The sequence below is a fragment of the Physcomitrium patens genome, chromosome 9 (genome assembly GCF_059467195.1).
Source record: "Physcomitrium patens ecotype Gransden chromosome 9, ASM5946719v1, whole genome shotgun sequence".
Classification (NCBI taxonomy): domain Eukaryota; kingdom Viridiplantae; phylum Streptophyta; class Bryopsida; order Funariales; family Funariaceae; genus Physcomitrium; species Physcomitrium patens.
The window spans coordinates 5,254,871-5,279,691 of NC_143418.1; the positions used below are offsets into that span (position 1 = coordinate 5,254,871).

Genomic DNA, 24,821 nt, shown 5'->3' on the forward strand with positions numbered 1-24,821 from the left:
CACAATTGTTCTCTAATTCATTGTTAAAGCTGGATTGTTGACAACAATATAGCTTCTACTAGATAATTGGAGTAAGCTTATAAATGTTAAAATTATACTTCTATAAAGTTTCAATAAAAACTTATTATTTAAGTATTTTAGAAAAATTATATAATATCTATAAAATAAAAATGAGTGTGTATAGCTTAATGAGTCAAATTATAATGCCATAATGCTTTAACAAAAATATTCTACACCTATGCATCTCTAGTAATTACAATCATACATATTTTTACAACAACCTGCTATAACAAAAAGCTCAATTTTTCCAAAATATTACATTTTATAAACCAAAATAAATAAAGATAATTTAAAATATTTAATAATTTGTTTATTAAATAAAATTAATATACATATATATATATATATATATATATTTATATATGAAGTTGAATATAATAATTATCACATAAAAGCATGAAATAAAATTTCTACAACTAAATTTTTGTATAATACTTCTAAAATTCCAATAAAACTTTATTGCTCAAGAATTTTGATTACCATGAAGATATAATATGAAATGTAATATAATAAATTTAATATAATAAATATAATATAAAAACTTTAAAACTATAAATATAACTATATAGATAAAAATTATTAATATAAAATTATAAAATGATAAAATGATTTTATTTTTTTATAAAAACCCTATATAAATCTATGTTTAATAATAATATTTTAGCTTTTGTTATAGAAGAGAGAAAAATAATTGTCAAAGGATGTGAAATATATACAATGTAGAATCAAAAAAATTAAGTACAAAATTCTTCTATTTATGGTTCTTTTAGAGAAGAGTTGAAAAAAGTTATTATTCTCCCTTTTTAGTTTTCATGCCTACACTCCAGAGTACTAAAAAATAATAATTGCTCAAATTCCCATCTCAAATAACATTTTCATTTGAGCTCTGAAGGATGTCTATTTTAGAGCAATCTTGAGTAAGTTCTAGACCTTCGTTCAACACTTGCTTCACCACAATTTCCTAGTCCAATTTCAGCTAATTCCTTATTCCATTGTGCATCAATAATGTCTTCCAACAATTAGATAAAAAAAATGCAACTTTTATCATCGTAGTCACAATGTTGAGAATGACAAAAAGAAATATGCAAAGTCTATAGCAACAGAGATGATGTACCGACAAATATTGATTCTCCACCCTTGCTGTAAATTGACTGAATCTACAATACACAACATGCTTGAGCTTGAAAAATAATCCCATTAGAATAAATTAAAATAAAAATTTGTTATTTTTATGCAACATGCCTATTGTCCCTTGCATTCAATAATGCATTCACCTTCAATTGCATTTAGTCACAAAAAAAGAAAAAAAGAAAAAAGAAGAAGCCATATTAACTCAATGTATTGTTGATTGCTATGATATTATAATAACTTTGATAATAATCAATATCATTAATATAATATTGATTATTATAATGTTCTTGACGGCAATATGGATGGAATTTCACCTTGTCTAAAGCATCATTTAAAGTGTGATGAAATGAGTTGGTGATAGAAATTTCACTCTACAATGTTTGCATTGGAGTTTGAACTAGAACGGTTCCAAAATAAAATTTTGTATGACTCGAGATAGTGTTCCTAGCCTTGTCACACGGAGAATGTATGGTTAACAAACAACCTCCACACTCACATTGAACATCGACCTCACTCTAAACACGGCTTACTAGCACAATTCCCTTACCTTATACCCAGGTTAAGTTTTTTGATGAAAACCAAGGGGGTGCTTGCTGTGAAACACAGCCACCACTTTTAGAGTGGAGACGACAGAAATGTGAGGGAGGGAGAGGACGACCGTTTACAAGATGAAACCGTCGGGGTCGGGCATGGGAAGGAATGAGATTGAGGTCACAAGGCTGTGTGTGGTATGTGTATCCTCGACCGAGCTATGACTTGCCCCGTCGTCGTCTCTGTCTCTGTCTCTGCCTCTGCCATTCCATCTTTGCACTCAGCTTGTGTCGGAGAAGGAGTCTCGTTGTACGCATTTCACCAGCGCCGACTTCGCATCTGCGTCCTCCATCGCCGCTTGTTCTGATCACAAACACTCGGTGCGTTTCTCGCTCGCACTTGCATTCGCATGCGGTCTCTTACGCTTCGCTTTGTGCTCTGTCTCAGCCGCGTTGGGCTTCTCTTTGCTCTTCGCGTCTCTTTCTGTAGCTAGAATGAGTTTTCTCATGAGATTGCGTTTGCTAGTACAGCCTTGACTGTGGAACGGTTTCAGAGTCGCTCGGGAAGTTTTTTTTTTTTTTGTTCGCTTTGGTCGAGAGTCCTTTTCGGCTTTTAGAATGCTGTGGATTTCGTCGAGCTGTGGCCGTGAGAAATTTGGCGCTAGATTGCGGAAGTTTTTGGTTGAGTTTGAAGTTGAATTGAGTTGCGTTTCGGTATATTTTGGACATTTTTGTGATGATTTTGTTTGCGTTCCTGCACGTGCCATGAATGTTTGCAAGGAAGATCGGTTCCTCTTTGGAAAAATAAGTTTTAGCTTGCGTCTGGAGTAATGCGCTTCTAGGTTTGGTTGACATTGAAATCTCTCAGCGCCTGGCTGGAAACTGACTTCTCCATTCCTTTATATTATTACTGCGGTCTAATCAGCGCGGTGCAATTTAGTAGCATTCCTCTATCCTTTCAGATTCTCCTGCTCCAGTCATCTCCTTTTCACTTTCTTGCAGCCCTGAAAATTTATAATATATTTTATTTTTTGTTCTGTCATCGGGCGAAATTTCTTGTCTAAAACGATGAGATGAATTCAAAATGCACATGAACTAGTAATGGACCAGTTTAAGTATTGATTGTTGTGCGGATCTTTTCAGCTTGCATTCACTGATCTTCATGCAGTTCTGTATCTAATCCAAATTTAGAGTACTATTAATAACATGGAGCGGTATCGCCCTTGATGTCTCATGTTGCATTATAAAACCAGTGTGAGCAAGAGAGTCCTAATTTCGTGCGTATTTACAATCACCAATAGACAATTTCCTATATCTATCTTTTTTTACATATCATTTTCTTGCTGTGATACAGAACTTGTGGGCGCGGAGGAAGGGCGTGGAGCGCATTCTTTGCCACCACAGCCCTTAGTCATGGCGCTTCTACGAGCACCCTGCGGCTCCATGCCCACCATCACCGCCCCTCCTACCAATGTTTCCTCTATTGCCTGCAGCTCCTTCAATGTGCAAGTTTCAGTGCCTGTCCTTCGGAAAAGGCTCCTCATTAGCGCTATGTCGCCCACACTGACGAGTTTGTCTTTACCTGGGGATGGCGAGGCTAAGTTTGGATTGTTTTCCACAGTCAACAGCAGTTTTTCTTTGAAGGGGAAACAGGTCGCGAATGGTAACTTTCTGGTTTCTGCCTCCAGTGAAGCTTTTGTAACGACGGATGTCAAGTCATCTGAGCAGGAAGAGTTTGCAAAGGAGTGGGCTCACAAGCCTCGACGGGTCGTTCTTTTCGTTGAGCCTTCTCCATTCTCGTATGTATATTCTTGTGCATTATATATTAATCTTCATGGACGCACTGATTCCTGTACTGCTTAAAGCAAGAGCTTACTTGGGGATGGTTTTCCTTTTTCGAGCGGATTCGAAAGTATTGATCTCGTGTTGTCCTTGTGGCAATTCAAATCCAGTCTCTAACCGCATGAAAGTTGTGCATGACTTTAAGTATTGAGGACATTCTCATTTGGGCTGCCTAGTCCTCTTCGCGACAGCTGTAAAGATGGGAAGTCATTCGATTGTGGTGCCTGTATTTGGCCCAGGGAATGAGGTCTTAAAGATATATTTTTTGGTGTAGTCTTACAGAAGTTTCTGTCCTTATCGTGGTTTTGCGTTGTTTATGATACAGCTACATCTCAGGTTACAAGAATCGTTACCAAAACTTCATCCGCTACCTACGACAACTTGGAGATGAGGTACTCACTAGCATTAAGTTTATCCCGGGTTAGAATTTCGTTGGTGATGAATCCTTTTTATTTGTCGCTGCTAAATGTCTAGAGCTAGAAAATATCTAGAGCTAGTATCATAAATATGATTCTTAAGAGTTTTTCACGACGGAACTTTTGTGGGAACACTTATGTGATATTCGTGCGAACTATTTTTCATAGTAAACACTGAAGAGAAAGTTATATTTCCGTAATTTGACTCAATAAAATTAATTATTTACAATCTTCACTTTTGGAGCTCTGCTTATCTCGTTTCATGCACTTGAAATTTAGTCGTAGTCTGAAAAGTCGTTCTAAGTTTCTGCCTCGAACTCAGGATCAATTACACATATTGCATTCCTGTCATTCTCGTTTTAATATTTTAGTTTTTCTAGTATTTTTAGTTTTTATTTTTTATTTGGCAGGTTCTAGTCGTTACTACTCATCACGGTGTGCCCGACGAGTTTCATGGTGCAAAGGTTATCGGCTCCTGGAGGTAAACTATTTTTTTTAGCTGGCACACGAGTGTGGTTGTGTGCACTCTGGTTCTACTTGCACTGTGCTGTCAAGACGGCTCCATCAACAATCTCTGACATGATCGGGTTATTTCGTAGTAATGTTTCGAAGTTTTGGTATTTCTTATCGGCAGTTTTCCATTGCCTTGGTATAAGGCTGTTCCTATGTCCCTTGCATTAAGCCCACGCATATACAACGAGGTGAAGAATTTCAAGCCTGATATAATTCATGCATCATCTCCCGGAATAATGGTGAGTATGCCTTTCTTAGATTGTAATGAATGATGACGATCTGGCCTCATCTTATTCTTGTATATTCACTTGATCTTTATACAAATTTGGGACTTGGGAAGAGCCCAGCGTCCAGAGTAGAAGCATTTCTCCTCAATGCCTGTTGGACGTAGCCTTGATTTTGGTCTTGGTGTGACCATGGGTTGAAACAGCATTACTATTTAGTATCTTTGGAGTTTGTAGACTTTGCGGACCAAAAACTGTTTTTGTCTTTGCATACCGATTCTTTCAATCGAGTTTAAGGATTATGCATCTCGCAGGTTTTTGGAGCTCTCATTATAGCCAAGCTTGTCGGGGTGCCAGTTGTAATGGCTTATCACACGCATGTCCCAATGTGAGTGATTTTCCCTCGTACACCTTGTAGTTGATAAATTTTTGTCATCCTGGCAATTTAACTGTCAATTACTTTTAAACGCCTTTGATATCCTCGAGTTTCAATTCGAGTACTTATGTCTGATTTTCAATTATTGCTCTATGGTCATATCCATTCTGCAGGTATATTCCAAAGTACACCTTTAGTTGGCTCGTCAAGCCAATGTGGCTAGTTATCAGTAAGTTGTCTCAATCCACTCTTTCGAACTGTGCCTGAAGTGGTAGTAGGTTTAAGTTGGAAATCTGCTCCTATCACTGCTTCTCAAAGTTTGACATACTAGCATATCTTCGTCTTTGTTATATGTATGATATTAAGGGCAGAACTTAATGGCAAATGAAGAAAGTTATTCATTCGTTCATTTCTGTGACAGAATTTTTGCACAGGGCTGCAGATTTAACGTTGGTCATGTCCGTTGCACTTGGAAAGGAATTAAAAGCTGCTGGAGCTTCCACAGGTAAGCTCTTGAGTGCTCCTCTCAATGTCGTTGATGAATCTATAAAAAGTACATAAGATTAAAGTGGTTACAAGGAAACTTTAACTAGATGTTGTATAGATTTGTTGTTCATGGTAGGTTGTTACCATTACGTTTGCATCTAGCTGTGCATCTAACAACTTTGTTGGGAAAATATTCGTCCGTGCAGCTGAAAGGATTCGTATCTGGCGGAGGGGTGTGGATTCAGATAGTTTTCATCCTCGTTTTAAGAGTGCAGAGATGCGACACAGAATAACGTGAGTGCGGATGATTCTTAAAGTCTAGAGACACGTTTTCATAGTTTCACCCTGACACATGTTATGAACTTCACTTGTCCTTTTAGTTGTCCAAGTTTTCCCAGAAACCAATTTACCTTTATCATTTTAATGTTGGTCGAATGGTGGAAAAGAATCCCTTGAGTGGGAAATTATGTTATTAATAATGTTTGATATCATGTCAAGATCTTTACAGTGATGGAAAGCCAGATACTCCAACAATTGTCCATGTTGGTCGACTTGGGGTGGAGAAGAATCTTGATTTTCTTGTTAAGTGAGTTCCTTGTCAGCCTCTCCGTCCTGTCGTAGACTTTGGTGCTTTCTTACATGGTGATCAATATTTACTTCGTATTTATGCAAATACAAGGAGTGGCTATGTGAGTAGAATGTGGCTTTCTGAGTTATTGTTGTGGGGTGCATTGAAAGGCGTTGTAGGCCTACATTATGGTCTGCATGCTGCTTTCTCACAAGATAGTATTGAATTGATGTTTCTTTTTAATTCTGTGACAGAGTCATGGAGAGAATTCCAGAAACAAGATTGGTCTTTGTGGGCGATGGACCTTACAAGTATGTTAACTATTACAGTTTTTTAATCTTGTGGAAATTGGCTGTCTTATGTTTGGTGGAAATGCTTCTGTCTGTTCGTATATAATAGTACATGATGTAATTGAATGATGCGATCTTATTCCCCATTGTTGCAGTGATTTGAACTTTAACGTTTTAACGAATTTTGTTCCATAAATTCTGAACCAAAACAGGTCTGACTTGGAGCAAATGTTCGAAGGAAAAAATGTTCACTTCACAGGCATGCTGACAGGCGAGGAGCTTTCACAGGCTTATGCTAGCGGTGATATTTTCATCACACCATCTGAGTCTGAAACTCTGGGATTTGTAGTTTTAGAAGCTATGGCGTCTGGCATACCCGTCGTTTGTGCTAGAGCAGGTGGGATCCCGGACATTGTAAATCAGAATGGTGTGACGGGCTATCTATATACTCCTGGAGACGTGGAAGACTGCGTTGGGAAGTTGAAAGCTCTAATAGAATCTCCAGATTTGCGAGAAAGAATCGGGCGCGCAGGTAACATTTCAAAGCAACCTTCTGCCCAATTATGTGTGGTAGTTGTTGCTTATTGGGTGTCCTGATTTTTTAGTAGGATAAACTTGAGATAGATATAGAAGAATTCGATTCAATCATCAGGCCCGATTGCAACTAACGGACGTAGATTTAATGTTTTTATATGAGGTGTATGTTCTTAACGAAGATGGTTAGCTACTGTGAAGCATCCCTCTGTGGATCATGATCACAACCAGTTCATGACTTGTCAAATATTAAATAGAAAGTCTGTTAGAGTGTGCACAAACAAGCTTCTCAAGGTCTGTTGGATTTGTGACCATAGATGATTTCAGTCAATCAATATTTTCCTTTTGACAGAGATAACAGGATTCTAGGCTATGTCCAGGAGTTTTGATTTCCATGACAATATGAATGAGCACGTGAAGTTTCCAATTACTGTAGTTCACGTTTGTCAGAGCGACATGCATCCCGTCAGCCATGCAATGACCCAATTTTATATTTTCTGCAGGTCGAGAGGAGGTGGAAAAATATGATTGGTTGGCAAGCACTAGGCAAGTGCGCAATGAGGAGTACAGTGCTGCCATATGGTTCTGGCGAAGAAGGAAGCAACAACTGGCCAACAGATTTTCAGGGTGGTTTAAGCAAACTCAACCACAGGCATCCTGAACTGTTGTAAATTGTAAGGAAACCGTCTGATTTTCCAGCGACAACTTCCTTCCCTCATCAACACCAGAATTTCAGGTGAAGATTTTATTAGCACTTTGGAAAGATGGACAGATTGCGTTAGTGTGTAAAGTTGGGTGGTAATGCGATACTGGTTACTTAATACATCATTTCAAGCTCGTCATTGTATATTTTCATGTTTCATATTCTGGACGAGACCTGGTCGAATGGTTCAGCGATGCGTCGAATCACAACGGAGTGACAAATCGTATGAATATGGGCTTCGTCTATGCTATCCACGCCAGCCATTCAGAGATCTTTGCAGGATGTACCTAGACCAATAAGGGCGAGAGTCAATCCCGCATGGCCTGGCAGGATAGTGTTCATATCTCGTTGCATGTAAATCCTTTTTGAATGCTTTTCATATGGGACTGCTTTTTCATAATCGTTATACTTGATTCATAATTCTAAAATAAATAAACAAATAAATAATGAAGGGACGGTTCAATCGTCAATAATAAAGGATTCGTTTATCTGATTCCTAAATATATAAAGCGCTTGGTATCCATACTTTTAGGATCTTGTCTTTCTGTAAAAAAATATTTCTAATTTTTAAATGTTGAAGTTTTTCAAAAGCAAAGCACTTAAATCTCAAGTTAAGATTTAGGGTTTTTTAAACCATTAATTATGCAACTCAGTACTTATAACAATTGTGCACAAACCAAACAAGTCTTAGTATTAAAAGTATGTTAACAATCTATATATAGAACTTATTATTCTCAAACTTTTGTTGTAAATCCATCAAATGCAAGTAGAGGCTCAATTAAAATTTGAGGTACTTCAATTAATTTTGATTGATCCCAAATCTCGAATGGAAGAGTATAGATTCTAGGTTTAATTTTATTATTATGTTTTACAAAATCACTTGTACTACTAAAATCAACTGAAATAAATAATTGTGTTTTCTCTATGCATATCTACAAACAATTTTACATAAAATGCAATAGTACCTCTTTTAACGTGCTCATCCTCTAAAAGTTTTACACGAGTAAATTTACATAAAAAATTTGAAATTCTAAAGACTTTGGTATTATCTATATTTTAAAATGAGATTCTTTTACTGTTTTAGCACCATTTCTTATTAGTTTAAAATAGTTACAATTTTTCTTTTGATGAATGTTTAATTGCCTTTATTACAATATATAGAAAAAATTCATGCGTTCTTAAAATTTTATGAATCTTTTTAGAAATAAAAATGCATCAGCCTTGTAAAAAATTTGCACACAGTCTGTTTTTTAAAAATTAAACAATTATCAATAATTTATTAATTAAAAAAAAGAATCTTCCTATACTTGTCGCACACTGTTTTTAGCCTTGTCTCTTTATCCTTTTTAGCTTTTATATATGAAAGAATCTTCTTACGTAAATAACGATGTGTCTACGAATAAAAATATTTGGATGCTTCACTTATGTCGTATCTATGCCGTAGTTTTATTTTACTATCCATCTTGTGCACTTCGCAGCTCAAATAATTCTTTAAAAAACAAAATCTGAAAAATCCTTGCAACCAAAGCTTGTACGTTGTTTTCTTTTGTTTTTGTTTTTGTTTTTATTTATTTATTTATTTTTTACAGTGGTGAATACAAAGAATTAACAATAATTCTTTAGATACATTAACATGCAATTGTGAAAAGATTTTGAAATAAATATGTTGTTAATTCAACGTCTTTAGATACATTAACATGAATAACCTTTGGTTTCAGTATTTGATGGATAATATTGAAAATGCATTCTTTGAAAATAATGTATATACATCAAACCTTAGATCAAATTGAAAACTTATCAAATTCATCAGAATTTCAGAGAAATTAACCATAAATTTTAGACAAAAGTAACTGCCCTCTAGTTATGAAGGCTCCACGTGGACGTCCACGTCGACAAATGTATGGCATCGCCTCTTGGCACGCTTGTTGTCTTCGTCGTTCGGCAGCGTTCAGCTCGCGGCGGCTCAGTTTGCTCACAAAACGCCATGTTTTATCGCCTCTCAGTTGTTTATTTTTCCGGTCTAGGCCACCGAGATTGTGTTGTTTGTGTGAAGCTGATACTCGCTTCGATTTGGGAGAGCCTCTTGTAGAGCAGGTATCGAGGGAGAAGGGATTGCACAACCAGGATCGAGGCAGAGTTGTCGTAATTGGGGGAAGGGCCAGCCAGTGTAGATATGCAGAAGGCATTGGTGGTTGCGTTGGGGGGCAGCCTGTTAAGTCACTTCGGGGAGAGGATTTCTGGCTCCACCGTGTCTGTGAGGAGGAGATTGTGCAGCGATCGATCGAGGGTGGTTGCGTATCGGGGCATGGTCACTCGCGCGTCGGAGCAAGTGGCGAAGGCGGGCCAGGAGCCCCACAACGTTGAGGTTGACGATGAGGATTCTGTCGCCACCGGGAGCCACCCCGTCACTCGCAAAGCCTACAGGTTGTTGTTCCTTCTATTCCTTGTTGTCGGTATTCCAGATGGTATCATGTAAAGCCAAAAGGACGAGTGGTTGATGCTTGCATTCTTCGTGCGTGTCTGTGAATAAGAATATTCGTGTTAGTGGTCAAGAATTTCCATAAATAGAATCGCCGTTCTTGCGTTGTGGCCCTCGAGTGGTCTGTTAGCGCTTATGTGTCTGATTCGTGGGTTGGTTTGTCTTTTACTAAAAAATTTAAGTTGCTGTTATTCTCGGTATCTTTTTATTACACACGTTGAACTTCACTTAACCATGTGACAGGACTCATTGAATAATGTGTCCACTATATTTAAAACAACAGCACACAAAGAATGGGATATGAAGTAGGTGCTCTTCGCTCTTGAGGGTCTACTGTTGCACGTTCTAGTGTGGGTGTTAGTTGGTACAGGAATATGTGTGCTTGTGCGAGTCATCACAGTTTGTGTTATTTCTCAGGCATTTACTCATTGTGTCATGAGGGGGGTTAGAGGAGCTCACATTTTGTCGTCCTCCTCTAATTCACATGGGTGTTATGGAAATCCATTCAATGATGTAGAACATACAATTGAACTGTCGAAGTGGTGGTAGCCGCTGAGGACAACTTCGGATAGGCAACTTTGGTTTCATAGTCATTTTTATTGCCTTCATATCACTGTCTTAGAGCTCTATTCAGTTTTTTAAAATTAGGGTTGCTGTAGGGACGACATGGAGGAGTCTTACGGAGTTGGTTACGCCACTCGAGCAGCTGACATGGGCTACGGGCAGGTATACGGCGAGGCAGTGAAAGCCATCTTGGACAAGAAGTCTGACAAAATGGGGATGCAAAAGGGTGCATCAGCTGAACGAGACCAGCACGCCGATGCCTGTTCGTTTTTTCCTTCCTTCCTTCCTTCCTTCCTTCCTTCCTTCCTCTCTCTCTCTCTCACGCACACTGCCTGCTTTTTTAATATCCAAGTTTGTCACCCTTGTTCTCATATCTTGAGTTTCAACCATGTTTTACTGCAATGTAATGGTTAAAGTCACTCTGAAGAAAAAATATCTTAGTTTTTGAACCTCGACGCCCCACACCTGATTATTGCCTTCACAGGAAATCTTACACCTTCTGAACTTTGTGTCGTTATGTATCTTTTCACAGTTGTGGAAGCTGAGTATGATACTACTCAAGGTGAACCTGTCGCACAAAAAGAAGTTGGAAGGCATTCGACAGTCTCTGCTTCAATCGAGACCGAGAAGAAAGCACATCAGCCGGCTGCAGAGGCTGGTGGCCATGGTGGAGCTGCAACTTAATTAAAAGCTGATCACCTTATTATTCAATGGTTGGTCATATAAGAGAAAGAAAAATAACATAAAGCATGAAGTATATTAATAAAATAGCTTGATTACATCATATTCATAATCATAAGAGCCTTTTATATTGTGTACTGGAGGAGTTGTAACTTCTCCAGAACTACTTTGTAACTATTTGAAGGTAATTTTAAATTTACTCACATGTATTAATTAATCTAATATATATCAGTAAATCTAACACCTCCCTTAATTATCACAGATTAGATTTTATTTGAATTCATTGATGTTGATTAAATCTTTTATGAAATGGTTGTGCTTGGGTTTGGAAGTGACTTTGTCATTATATCTGCCTTCATTTCATTTGTAGGAATAAATTCGAAGACAATTTCATTTGTCTTTACTTTGTTTCTAATGTAGTGATACTTGATATCGATTTGTTTTAAGCAATCATAGAAACATGGATTTCATATCATTGCAATACGTGATTGATTATTACAATAAATTGTACTTGGTAAAGTTATTTGTTATCTAATTTCTTTGAAAAGAATTTGAAGCCATATCAATTTTTTTAAAGATGTACTTGCAATATATTCCGCTTTCATATTTAATTGTGTTACAATCGCTTGTTTCTTAGAATGTCAACTCAAAAGAGATAAGTTGAAATAAAACAAGTATTTGAAAGTAGATTTTTGAGTATCTAAATCTCTTGTATAATCCACATTACTCTAATCATAAAGTTGTAGTGAAGAGGTAGAAGAAGAACTCGAATAATATGATGTAAAATTTTGAGTTCTTTTTAAATAACGGAGTGCATTCTAAAGCCATCTAATGAATTGGACTAGGTTTAGCCATAAATTATGCCATATAATATATGGTAAAGGCTAAGTCATATTTAGTACAAGTGACAAGGTATTGTAGTCTCTCAATGACGTGAGTATATAGGATTGATGCCATGAATTCAATATCCCCCTCGTCCTCCTCCCCCACTTCCTCCTCTCCATGAGATCAAGACCTTGAGAAAATAAATACTGATCCCAAAAGGAGTAGAAATGACATAGCAAGCATTCATAGAAAAATAATTTAATATATTTGATATATATTTGTCTTGAGAGAGAATTAGAGTGGAGGTGGCACGATTATGATGAATTTGAATACTTAAAATGTATTCAATTATATTATTGTCCATCATAAAACAATAGGAAGAGAATAATACTTTAATTGAAATGAGATAAGATAAATCATTTAAGATTAAAACTAAATTATCAATGTAAAGTCTAATGTAGATAACGGATGTAGATAGGCGTTTATAATAAATATTGATATCCAAAATATATTTTAAAAATCTATTAGTGATTAAAAAGTCATCCAAAAGATCATACCATATGTAAGGAGCTTTTTTTAATCCATATAATGATTTAAGTAAATGATATACCTTATTTTTATGACTGGATACTACAAAGGCTTTGGATTGAGTAATGAAAATTTCTTCTTCAAAAATACTATTTAAGAAGGCTATAGTGACATCCATTTGATGAATATGAAAGTTATAAGGAGTAGTTAAAGTAAGAAGAAGATGTAGTAATGTCATTTTGATGATGGAAGGAAAAGTTTCATGATAATCAAGGCCTTCTTGTTGTAAAACCTTGAGCAATAAAACATGCCTTAAAGCATGCTAAAGAACCATCAAAATTATATTTTTGACAAAAAAGCCATTTAGGGCTCATAATAGAGCAATTAGAAGGATGAAGGACCAACTTCCATGTGCCATTGTTGATTAAAGAATTATGTACACTTTTCATAGTTAGATGCCAATTGGATGCATCTTCACTTGTTATTGCTTCATGAACCAAAAGTGGATCTGTTAATGTGGCTAAAAATCCACTAACATACAAAGCGATATTGTTAGCTTTGGATACTCGTCAAATCCCACAAGTAATATGTGTAGATTGTCAAAGTAGTTTGTCTTTTGAAAAATCCCATAGAAAATCAACAAGAGATATAATAGACAAAGAAGGCATAGAACTAGAAGTGACAATGACCTCATCATTGAATGGAAGAAAGATAAGATAGATTAGTGAAGAAACTTCAAATTTATCCATTGAGGTAGCTTCTTCATGACCACTAAGATCCTCAAAGAGTGGAAGTCTTTGTGGAGTCAACGGAGCCACCAATGAAGGTGAGGTAATCATGGGAGGCACCTTTGGTGTTGTGGGCGGCATATAGAGTACATGTGGTGACTTTGGTGTACTAAATAGCACCATAAGCTCCATAATAGGTAAGCTGAGAAGATTGTTCATCTCTTCTAAAAGAAAAAGAGATTCTATAAAAGGAGAAGGGTGTAATAAAGAATCTTCTTTGAAAATCATATCTCAATTCACAAAGAGCTTATGGGTTTTTAAATCATAAACTCAATAGCCTTAAATGCCAAAAGATTTGGCATAGTTAAAAAATAAGCATCGACAAGTAAGAGGGTTAAATTTTGTATGTTTAATATTTGATATTTTAACAAAAGCTAAACACCCAAAAACTTGTACGTGATGGAGGTTTGATTTAATGCTAGTCCATCATTTACAGAGGATTATATTTAGTAAGGAAGAGTAATAAGATAGGTTTTGTGAATAACAAGTAATAAAAACCACTTTGGCACAATAATTAATATTGAGATTGGTTATATGAAACATAGTCCACGCCAAATTAATAAGAGATTGATTTTTATGCTCAACTACACTATTTTGAAAATGGGTGTAAAGAGTTGTAAAATGTCAATTAATACCATGAAGCTTATAATAAGTTGAAAATACTTTACTTGTAAATTTTTCACCATTATTCGTTTAAAGGATTAATAAGCATTGGCCAAATTGAGTAATAACCTAGTGATCACATTTTTAAAAAAGAAAAAAAACTTAATTTTTTTTTTTTTGAAAAAAAAGATTATTATAAAACACAAGTAATCATCCAAAAATAAGAGGAAATAATAAGCCCCTCCAACAGAAGAGGTAGCCATAGGACCTTAAAGGTTGAAATGAACCAACGCCAACAATGTTGTGGCACCTGTGGCAGGTGTTTTGAGAGAAGGCATGTTATTATATATCCCATAAATACAACCTTCACAAAAAGATAAATTATTTGTTAATAAGGGTAATCCAAAAACAAGATGATGGTGTGCCATACATTGCATGCTGGGATGATTAAGATGCTCTAATTGGTGATGCCACAAGGTTAGAATATTACTTGAACTTGAAATATGTGAATTTGAAATAGGTTTGCTGCTATCTAGGGTTGAACTTTGTGAAGCAACAACGTTTCAAGTAGCTGTACTATCAAGGACCGCCTTAGTCGGAGTCGTACAAACGTGGACCACATGAGCTTGGACCTCGTGGAATTGAGCCCTGTGGAATTGGACTTGAAGGGATTTGGCCGCATTGGATTGAGTCGCGACCATGCTAGCCTAAGCCGTGCTGACTAAGGCAATGTAGAATTAGGCCACTCTAGCTCGGGCCATGCCAAAGTGGGCTCCATTAGCTTGGGCCATGCTTGCTTGGGCCTTGCTAATAGTAGTTGCACTAGATTGGACTCTGCCATTAGGGGCCTCAGCAGTCTAGATTCCAACAACGGAGGCTATTCTAGCCTGGGTCACTCTTTTCTAGCCCCTACCAATAGGGATTAGATGTGTTGAGATCATTAAATGTAGCCGACGCTCTCCATAATATTTACTATGGACTATAGTAATTACCATAGCTATAGTATTTAGAGTCTAGTGGAGAAGTATTGTTTATCTTCTCCTCTTTTCTCTTCTTGTATACGAGAGACAACCAGATCAATAGATTTGTGTGTGTGAAGCTCTCTCTCCTTAAAAATCTTCTTGTGTGTATGATTTACTACTACTCTTGTGTGTGTATGACTTACTACTACTCTTGTATATATGTATGACTTACTATTACTATTGTGTCTTTCTAAACATTCTCAACACATTATTAGCACGATTCTCTTCTACACACTATCACAATTTTTTGCTCTAGTCTTTGACTCTTCAAACCTGTTGCTACCCTTGTTCATTGTCTGGGTCATGATCTTGTTCTTCTTGTTGGCCCCTCACACATTAGCTGCTTGCTTAGAATACTTGTTCCACTCTATACCTTGCTTGCTCTGAATACTTCATCCAGTCAAACTCCACCCTCTGCTTACTTCTTGCTCCTTGCTACGCCTCGAACTGTTGCCGAACTGCCGCTGAACTGTCGCCAAATCTGCCGCTGCCACCCTGTCGCCGCTGACGCTGCCACCTACCATCGTCGTCGTCCTAACACTGCTGTCGTTGTTGCTGCAGCCGCTGTTGTCGCTGTCCGCTGTCGCTCGCCATTGCTCGCCGCTGCTATCCACCATTGCTTGTCGTTGCCTGCCGCTGCCACCCTGCCGCCCTACCGCTGCCTACTGCCGCCATCTTATTACTGTTCTGTTGCTTTAATCTACAACTTTCTTTCCTTATATATATATATATATATATATATATATATATATTTTCAAATTCAAGTTTATCTTTTTTTTGACTTTATATTTTAAGATATGTTTTATTCAACTTTTCTACTTGATCTTGTATTTTCTTTACAGATTTATTTATAATGAATGCTTCAACATCTTCAACTGCTTGTACTATGGTTCCAACTATTATCAATGCATTCCAATATTTTCAAGCTCTTTTATTTCCACCATTGAATGTGGATGGCAATAATTATCTATTATGGACAAAAATGACAAAAACAAATTTATTTACAGAACAACTCTCAGATGCCATTATGTTTGAAGAATCTCCTACAACAAGTATTTCTATACCTCATGCTATTTGTTGGAAAGCACTTCTTCTCCTTCGTCATCATCTTATATCTGCATTACAACATCAATATTTAAAAATGGAAGACCCTACAGAACTTTGGAAGAATCTTAAATCTAGGTTTGATCATCAAAAGACCATTTTTCTTCCACGTGCACGTGTCACGGCCATAATCATGTAAGCTAATAATTACATATACAAATAGGTAGAAGTAAGCAAAAGTAGGTAAAAGTAAGTTTATTCTATAATATTTAATATAGAAGCTTTTTAGAAGCTTCCTAGATGCTGCTTTGACTTCATAGGTGTCTTTAATTGACTTTTTGGATAAGAAACGTGGTCAACAAGTTGGCCATGTGCCACACATGTTGTTAGCTTGAAGATCAAGCTAATTATATGGCCCACATGTAGAAAAACTTACCTTGTAAGTCAAGGCATGTGTCCTACAAAGTCGACACATATTGGAGGTCCTATAGAACGTCGCCACGTAGTCCCTAGTTAGATAGTATATATAGAGACAAGAGTGAAGGCTTCTTCACTCTTGTTAACTCTTTTCTTGCTTCTAGTCTAGTTTCAAGGGTCTCTAGTTTTCTTGTCTTTTGGCAATAGCCATTCCAGTTTCTATTTCAATATATATACTTATTTATATATATTTTTTTACCTCTCTTTGAGTGAAGGCTCACTTGTCTAAATTATTTTTTCATCGAGTTCTTGTCCTTGACAGATTGACAAGAGTATACAGACAATATCAAAGCTTTGTCTAATCTTGATTAAGAGTGGATTATCCCTTTTTCTTGATAAGATATAAGCATATTAGAAGTTGAGGATTATCCTCTTCTAAACTGATATTGTCCTTATCATTTTCTTTGTTCTCAAGTCCTCTCTTCTATTTGTCTTGAGCGATATTAGACGTCCTCTCTCTTCTAAGTGTTATCATGGCAAAACTTCTCGAAATGAAGAGTGCAATGGCACAAATGCAAGAGCGATTGAGGGAGTTAATGCTTGCGATGCATCAACTCAATTTACCACCACAAGGAGCAACAAGATTGGCAGGAAGTGAAGATATAGAAATGGTTAGAGTTGCTTCAACATCTGCATCAAACCATGTCCTTTTTCCTATGGTGGAATGCCCTTCAAATGTTAGAGAACCAAGAATTGCCCTACCCGAGAAGTTTGATGGCACCAGATCCAAGTTTCGAGGATTTATCAATCAAGTGCAACTGGTGATTGAACTTCAACCCCAAAGCTATCCAACTCCAGGATCACAAGTTAGATTCATTGGTACGCTTCTTTCAGGTTCAGCACTATCGTGGTTTTCATCTTTTCTTGAATGACGAGATCCAATATTGGATAATCTAGAGGCTTTTTTGGCGGAGTTTCGATCCATGTATGGAGAGCATGATGCAATTCGTATTGCAACTAATAAGATCCGTATTTTACGACAAGGCAATCGATCAGTAACATTATATGCTTCACAATTTTGACAACTTGTAACTGATATCAAGTGGGATGATGCTGCACTTATTAGCCAATTTCTCTATGGATTACAATATGAGGTAAAAAAATTAATGCTCAACTTACCTGATCCTCAAACATTGAGTCAAGCAATTGACTTTGTTGTGAGGTGTGACAATCACCTTTTTGAATTCCGATCTGAGAATGGTACAAGTAGACCTCAACGTTATTATAATTCAATGGCAATACCAACACCTCTTCAACACATACATTCGGAAGTAGAGAATATGCAAATTGATGCAATACGTTTCAAACCTCTTATTGAGCAAGAAAAGACTCGTCGTCGTCAAGAAAGATTATGTTTATATTGTGGAGAACCAAAGCACACTGCTCAACATTGTCCAAAGAAATGACGCAATCACAAAATGAGGAGTATGGCTGTGAAAGAAGACAATATGTCGAAAAATGAGTTTGTCCAGCTACAATAGGGACCGTGCGATTGGAACCTTGTACAACATCTAGTAAAGGTCCTATTCTCTCCTCAGAGCCCTCTTCTTGTTTTACATTTAATGTTATTTTAGACCTAAATATTACAAAGTCTCTGCCTTGTTAGATTCAGGAGCCTCAGCGTGTTTTTTAGATGAAGAATTTACTAAAAGACATAGCATATCTTTAGTAAAGAAAACTAAACCTGTTCATATAGAAGTCATAGATGGTCGTCCATTGTCTTCTGGAGATATTACTCATAAAAACCTTCCTATAGAACTAATAATCAATGGTCATAATAGTTTTGTAGTATTTAATATTATTAGATCTCCTTCTAATCCCGTCATTTTAGGTTTATCGTGGTTAGAAAAATACAACCCTCAAATAGATTGGATTTCTCGAACTCTTACTTTCTCTAAAAGTATAACTAATAGTGTAGTTAATCAAGTAGAGAGTCATAAGTCCAGTTCAATTAAACTCGTATTTATAGGTACAAAAGCTTTTTTGCATGCTGCTATAAAAGAATCATCATACATTATTTATGCTACACCCATTTCTACTGGTGAAAAGACTTCAAGTGGCATTCCAAGCCAATATCAAGAATTTCAAGATGTATTTAAAAAAAAATACGGATATACTCCCAGAACATCGTCCCTATGATTGCTCAATTGACCTTCAAGAAGGAGCACAACCGCCATTCGGACCAATCTATAGTTTATCACAAAATGAGTTGGCTGAATTCAAGGAGTATATTGAAGAAAATCTAGTCAAGAATTTCATACGCCATTCTAAATCTCCAGCAGGAGCTCCAATTCTATTTGTGAAGAAAAAAGATGGATCATTGCGGATGTGTGTTGACTATCGAGGACTCAACAAGATTACCATCAAAAATAGGTATCCACTATCTTTAATATTTGGAATTCTTGATCAGCTGAATCAAGTTAAGATCTATACAAAAATAAATCTTCGAGGAGTATACAATCTAATACGCATCAAAGAAGGAGATGAATGGAAGACTGCATTTCGAACTAAGTATGGACATTTTGAATACAACGTCATGTCTTTTTGACTTACAAATGTACCAGCAGCTTTTCAATATTTAATGAATGATGTTTTTTGAGAGTTTTTGGACGATTTTGTAGTATGTTATCTAGACGACATCTTGGTCTATTCTAAGAATCCAGAAGAACATGAACTTCATGTTCATCATGTGTTATAAAAATTAAGAGATGTAGGACTCTATGCCAAGATAAAAAAGTGTGTATTCCACACTACTCAAGTCGATTTCTTAGGTTACATCATTTCAAATGATGGACTTATGATGGATCCTAAGAAAGTTCAAACTATTATAGATTGGAAGATTCCAAAAACGATAATAAATGTTCAATATTTTTTGGGATTTGCCAACTACTATTGGATCTTCATCAAAGACTTCTCTCGAGTTGCAGCTCTACTTACATGTTTGACTTGTAAAGACAAACTCCAATGAAATCAAGAAGCAGAAGTTGTTTTTGAATCTTTGAAGACAACGTTTGTTTCTGCACCAATCTTGTATCGTGTTGATTTTTCCAAAGCATTCCTTATGGAAACACATGCATCAGACTTTGCTCTGGGTACGGTTTTATCACAAATGGGAACAGATGACAAACTTCATCCAGTAGCCTTTCATTCAAGAAAATTCTCAGCAGCAGAAATCAATTATGAGATCCACGACAAAGAACTTCTTGCAATTGTGGATTCTTTTTAAGAATGGCATCATTATCTAGAAGGCGCTTCTAGTCCAGTCACCTTATATACGGATCACAAGAACCTCAAATATTTTATTCTGCATGCGTATTAATTCGTCGCCAAGCTCGTTGGAGCATGTTTTTATCAAGATTCGAATTCATCATCACTTATCGGCCAAAAAAACAACAAGGTTTATCCGATGCCTTGTTTAGACATTCTTATCTTGTACCAAAAGAAGGAGATGCAGCTTTTGAGCAATAAAGAACGGTTCTCTTGAAGCCGGAGGAATTTCATCTTCGAGCAATAAAATCAACATTGACTGTTGATTTAACTTTTCTTAAGCAAGTCCAATTAAGTATGTCTTCAAACCCTCTTGTTCATGATATCAAGAATAATTCTTCTAAATCTCATGATCTATCTAAATTTGAATTCAAAAACAACCTACTCTATTTCGAAGGATGCCTATATGTTCCAAAAGGAGAAGCACATTTAAGTGTTCTCCATGCTCGTCACGACTTCCCAGCAGCAGGACATTTTGGATATAATAAGACTTTGGAGCTGATATATAGGGATTTTTGGTGGCCTCAAATGTAGAAAGCAGTTAAAGATTTTGTACAATCGTGTGATGTTTGCTCAAGATCGAAAACTCCTCGTCACCGACCTTTTGGACTTTTTCAGCCATTACCCATTCCAGAAGAACCATGGTCTTCTGTTTCTATGGACTTCATCACGGATCTTCCAATCTCAGGTTCTTATGACTCTATATTCGTGATAATAGATCGTTTTACCAAGATGGCACATTTTGTACCATGTACAATATCTATCACAGGTGAAGAAATAACTAAGCTCTTTCTTGACAATATCTATCGCTATCATGGATTATCCAAGGATATTATATCAGATAGGGGAACTCAATTTGTATCAAGATTTTGGCGGACTCTTTTCAAGATTCTTAAAGTGGATATAAAACTATCTTCGGCATTCGATCCTCAAACTGATGGACAAACGGAGCATGTTAATCAAGTTTTGGAGCAATATTTAAGATGTACCATTAATTACCAACAAGATGATTGGACAACTCTTTTGCCATTGGCAGAGTTTGCTTACAATAACACGGTACATTCTTCTACAAAATAAACACCTTTCTTTATTAATTATAGTTATCATCCATGACTTGATACTTTTGACTTTTCAAAAGTTGATAATCCTGTTGCGAAAGATTTGGCAATTCATTTATCAGAGCTACATGCAACGATGAAGGCGCAGTTAAAAGAGGCTCAAGAACAACAAAAGGTCAATGTAGATGTCTATCAAAAGGAACAACCATCATTCGTCTTGGGTGATAAGGTATAGCTACTTCGTCGTAATATCAAGACCACTCGTCCTTGTGACAAGTTAGACTATCAAAGGCTGGGATCATTTTCAATTTCTGCACTAATCAATCCAGTTGCATATCGTTTACATCTACTGGAGTCAATGAAAATCCATCTAGTATTCCATGTGTCTCTTCTTGAACCATACAAGATAGTGGACATACCAAGAAGACGAGAAGCTCCACCTCCTCCTATAAAAGTTGACAATAATGAAGAGTTTGAAGTAGAAGAAGTCCTAGATTCAAGGCGACGCCGAAATAAATTAGAATATCTTGTCCATTGATACGGATATGGTATTAGTGAATGCACATGGGAGCCAATAAAGAATCTTGCAAATGCAGCAAAGGCGGTGGAGGCTTTTCATCGACGACATCCATCAAAATCAAGATGAAAACCTTTTTTATAAAAGAAACAACATCTAGGCAAGATAACAATCTACTTTCAATTCTTGTTCGTAACTTCGTTGTAGTAGTGACGCTCAGGAGATGGAGAACCAACAACCAGCGAATTCAACTCAAGAGCCTTCATTTGCTGTCCTGCCGGACGAGACATTACGATTGTCACAACCTTCAAGACGACGTAATCGAGATGAAGATCTTCAAGAACGACATGTTCTTCCTTGAATAGATGGCAAGATACAATGCATATGGTATCACGATTTGGGAAGGGACTCCCGATGTTTGGTGATTTTATTAGAGGTAGGAACAACTCTTGATGGTGTTACGAATATTCTATTCGAAGGAAGTTACGAAGGCCTCAACAATGATCAAATAAATGGGTGGTCTTCCCGCCCTGGTATGGGACACTACCGATGGTTGAGAGGCCCTATCAATCATCTTCGAAGAGAACAAAGATCAGAGTATGTGGCAAATACAATTCGTCGCATCATAGATTTTCTCAATATATGATGACCGCTCTTTGTGGAACTCGTCTCTAGAAGGGGGGGTAATGTCACGGCCATAATCATGTAAGCTAATAATTACATATATAAATAAGTAGAAGTAAGTAAAAGTAGATAAAAGTAAGTTAATTCTATAATATTTAATATGAAAGCTTCTTAGAAGCTTCCTAGACGCTGCTTTGACTTCATAGGTGTCTTTAATTGATTTTTTGGATAAGAAACGTTGTCAACAAGTTGGCCATGTGCAACACATGTTGTTAGCTTGAAAATCAAGCTAACTATGTTGCCCACACGTAGAAAAACTTGCCTTGTAAGTCAAGGCATGTGTCCTACAAAGTCAACACATATTGGAGGTCCTATAGAACATCGCCACGTAGCCCCTAGTTAGATAGTATATATAGAGACAAGAGTGAAGGCTTCTTCACTCTTGTCAACTCCTTTCTTGCTTCTAGTCTAGTTTCAAGGGTCTCTAGTTTTCTTGTCTTTTGGCAATAGCCATTCCAATTTCTATTTCAATATATATACTTATTTATATATATTTTGTTACCTCTCTTTGAGTGAAGGCTCACTTGTCTAAATTGTTTTTTCATCGAGTTCTTGTCCTTGATAGCACGTCATAATTGGACACATTTATGTGACTTGGATTTTTCAAATTTAATATCTTTTAATAGTGAAATGTATAGTATTATTTCACAATTATGATTATGTGGACAAAGTATTTCTGAAGAAGAAATGATTGAGAAAATTCTCTCTACATTTCCTCCTGCATCTATTGTGCTTGCACAACAATACAGGAACATGAAATTTCAAAGTCATTCTCATCTCATGTCCTATCTACTTCTTGTGGAGAAGCAAAATGAGCTACTTTTACGCAATGCGGAAGCTTGTCTTATTGGAACTATAGTTCCAAAATCTCATGCACTTAATATTTCAAAGTCTAAGAAGAAATTATATAAACATGGAAAACGTGCTCACAAGTATCAGGGTAGTCATAGTCAAGACCATTTCTATCCATATAGAAAGAATAAATATTCTATTATTAATTATAGTAGAAAACAAAAATCAGAGATGCATTCTTGCCATAAGTATGGAATGATTGGACATTCAGCACATATGTGTCGTACTTTAGAATATTTTATTAAAATATTCCAAGAAAATAAGAAATTACAAGCTGAGGCTCATGAAGTTCATACCATGGATGCGTCCATGGATTTAATTGGTGTTGATGATTTAAAGGCTTACATGAATGATAGAACCTCTAATGATGAATCAAATGATGCGTTTATTGATTCTACAACAACACATACTATCTTGCGAGATAGATAATTTTTTATTAAAAAATCTTCAACTTAGCAAACTAAAAATATGATGACCATGGCTAGAGCAAATGCGTTTTGTTTCTAAGAGGGCACAACGATGGTAAAATTTCCCGCGAGTTCTATCATAAAATGTAAACATGCGATGTTTGCACCCTCAGCACCTCGGAGTTTGATTAGCTACCGAGATGTACGTATTAATGGTTATCACTTCTTGACTACCACTTTAAATAGAAAAGTAGTTTTGGTTCCTACGAAGAACCATAAAGTTGTTAAAAAAGCTTTTGCTACAGAAAATGATTTATACCGAATTGTGATTTGACCTCTCATTATATTTAATTTTGCATCATTTATCTCAAAGAGTCGTATTTTTCTCTGGCATAGATGATTGGGACATCCAGGATCCACATTATTTAGAAAGATCATTCTATGTATAATTGGGCATAATTTAAAGCCTGCAGATGTAGACTCTAAAGAATTATATCGTGCATGCGTGTAAGGTAAAATGATTATTCAGCCTTCAATTTGAAAACTTCCACAAGAATTACCACCAATGCTTGAAAGATTGCATGGTGATATTTGTGGTCCTATTGATCCAATATCAGGACCATTTTTTTATTTTTTGGTCCTTGTTGATGCATCAGGTAAACAATCACATGTTTCATTATTATCAACTTGAAACATGGTGTTTGCCAATCTTATATCTATGCTTATTCGCTTTCAGATACATTTTCTTGATTATCCTATAAAAGCATTGCGTATGGATAATACAAAAGAATTTACATCAAAGTCTTTTGAAGACTATTGTACTGCAATAGGAATCGAGTTGACATATTGTATTCCATATGAATATGCTCAAAATGGACTTGCAGAGTCATTTATAAAGCGTATACAATTCATTACGTGGCCACTCCTCCTTCATACAAATCTATCTGCATCTATGTGGAGTCATGTAGTTTTACATGTTGCAGCATTAATATGCCTCCACCCTTCTTCTCTTAAAATTATTTCACCACATGAGCTCATTTCGGGTCATGTTCCAAATATATCTCACTTATGAGTATTTGGTTGCCGTACTTGGATTCCAGTACCAGAACCTCAACGGCATACCATTGGAGCTCATCGACAAGAAGGCATATATGTTGGTTTTGATTCACCAAGCATTATTCGTATTGTTGATCCATCAACTAGCACATTATTACATGCACGTTTATAAAATTACCATTTTGAAGAAAATGTATTTTCATCTCTTCGAGGAAGAATATCTAATCAACAAAGAAATAAAGTACTCATATTTGAAGCACCAGAAACGTTTACAATGAATTCCTATCCTAGGACAT

The 24,821-nt window shown here is 36.3% G+C and overlaps 2 protein-coding genes across 2 annotated transcripts; both read left to right on the plus strand.

Moving 5' to 3' along the window:
• The first annotated feature begins 1,984 nt into the window (after nucleotides 1-1,984).
• Nucleotides 1,985-7,819, plus strand: LOC112287094 (sulfoquinovosyl transferase SQD2). Its single transcript, XM_024529750.3, has 13 exons — nucleotides 1,985-2,102; nucleotides 3,076-3,520; nucleotides 3,889-3,955; nucleotides 4,390-4,460; nucleotides 4,614-4,731; nucleotides 5,031-5,104; nucleotides 5,266-5,321; nucleotides 5,514-5,597; nucleotides 5,785-5,872; nucleotides 6,087-6,164; nucleotides 6,401-6,457; nucleotides 6,649-6,968; nucleotides 7,474-7,819. Exons 2-13 carry the CDS (start codon nucleotides 3,135-3,137, stop codon nucleotides 7,629-7,631), a joined length of 1,557 nt encoding a protein of 518 aa, XP_024385518.1. The 5' UTR covers nucleotides 1,985-2,102; nucleotides 3,076-3,134; the 3' UTR covers nucleotides 7,632-7,819.
• A 1,795-nt stretch (nucleotides 7,820-9,614) lies between these two features.
• On the plus strand, nucleotides 9,615-11,650 carry LOC112286505 (uncharacterized). Its single transcript, XM_024528438.3, has 3 exons — nucleotides 9,615-10,097; nucleotides 10,812-10,978; nucleotides 11,249-11,650. Exons 1-3 carry the CDS (start codon nucleotides 9,847-9,849, stop codon nucleotides 11,398-11,400), a joined length of 570 nt encoding a protein of 189 aa, XP_024384206.1. The 5' UTR covers nucleotides 9,615-9,846; the 3' UTR covers nucleotides 11,401-11,650.
• The last annotated feature ends 13,171 nt before the right edge of the window (nucleotides 11,651-24,821 follow it).

Excerpts from the sequence above, each read along its gene's own strand:
- LOC112287094 (XM_024529750.3), top strand. The coding sequence starts at position 3,135 with ATGGCGCTTCTACGAGCACCCTGCGGCTCCATGCCCACCATCACCGCC. Across the intron at positions 5,873-6,086 it reads GAGATGCGACACAGAATAAC|TGATGGAAAGCCAGATACTC; the intron begins GTGAGTGCGGAT and ends AGATCTTTACAG. Across the intron at positions 6,969-7,473 it reads AGAAAGAATCGGGCGCGCAG|GTCGAGAGGAGGTGGAAAAA; the intron begins GTAACATTTCAA and ends TATTTTCTGCAG.
- LOC112286505 (XM_024528438.3), top strand. The coding sequence starts at position 9,847 with ATGCAGAAGGCATTGGTGGTTGCGTTGGGGGGCAGCCTGTTAAGTCAC. Across the intron at positions 10,098-10,811 it reads GTCACTCGCAAAGCCTACAG|GGACGACATGGAGGAGTCTT; the intron begins GTTGTTGTTCCT and ends GGGTTGCTGTAG. Across the intron at positions 10,979-11,248 it reads AGACCAGCACGCCGATGCCT|TTGTGGAAGCTGAGTATGAT; the intron begins GTTCGTTTTTTC and ends ATCTTTTCACAG.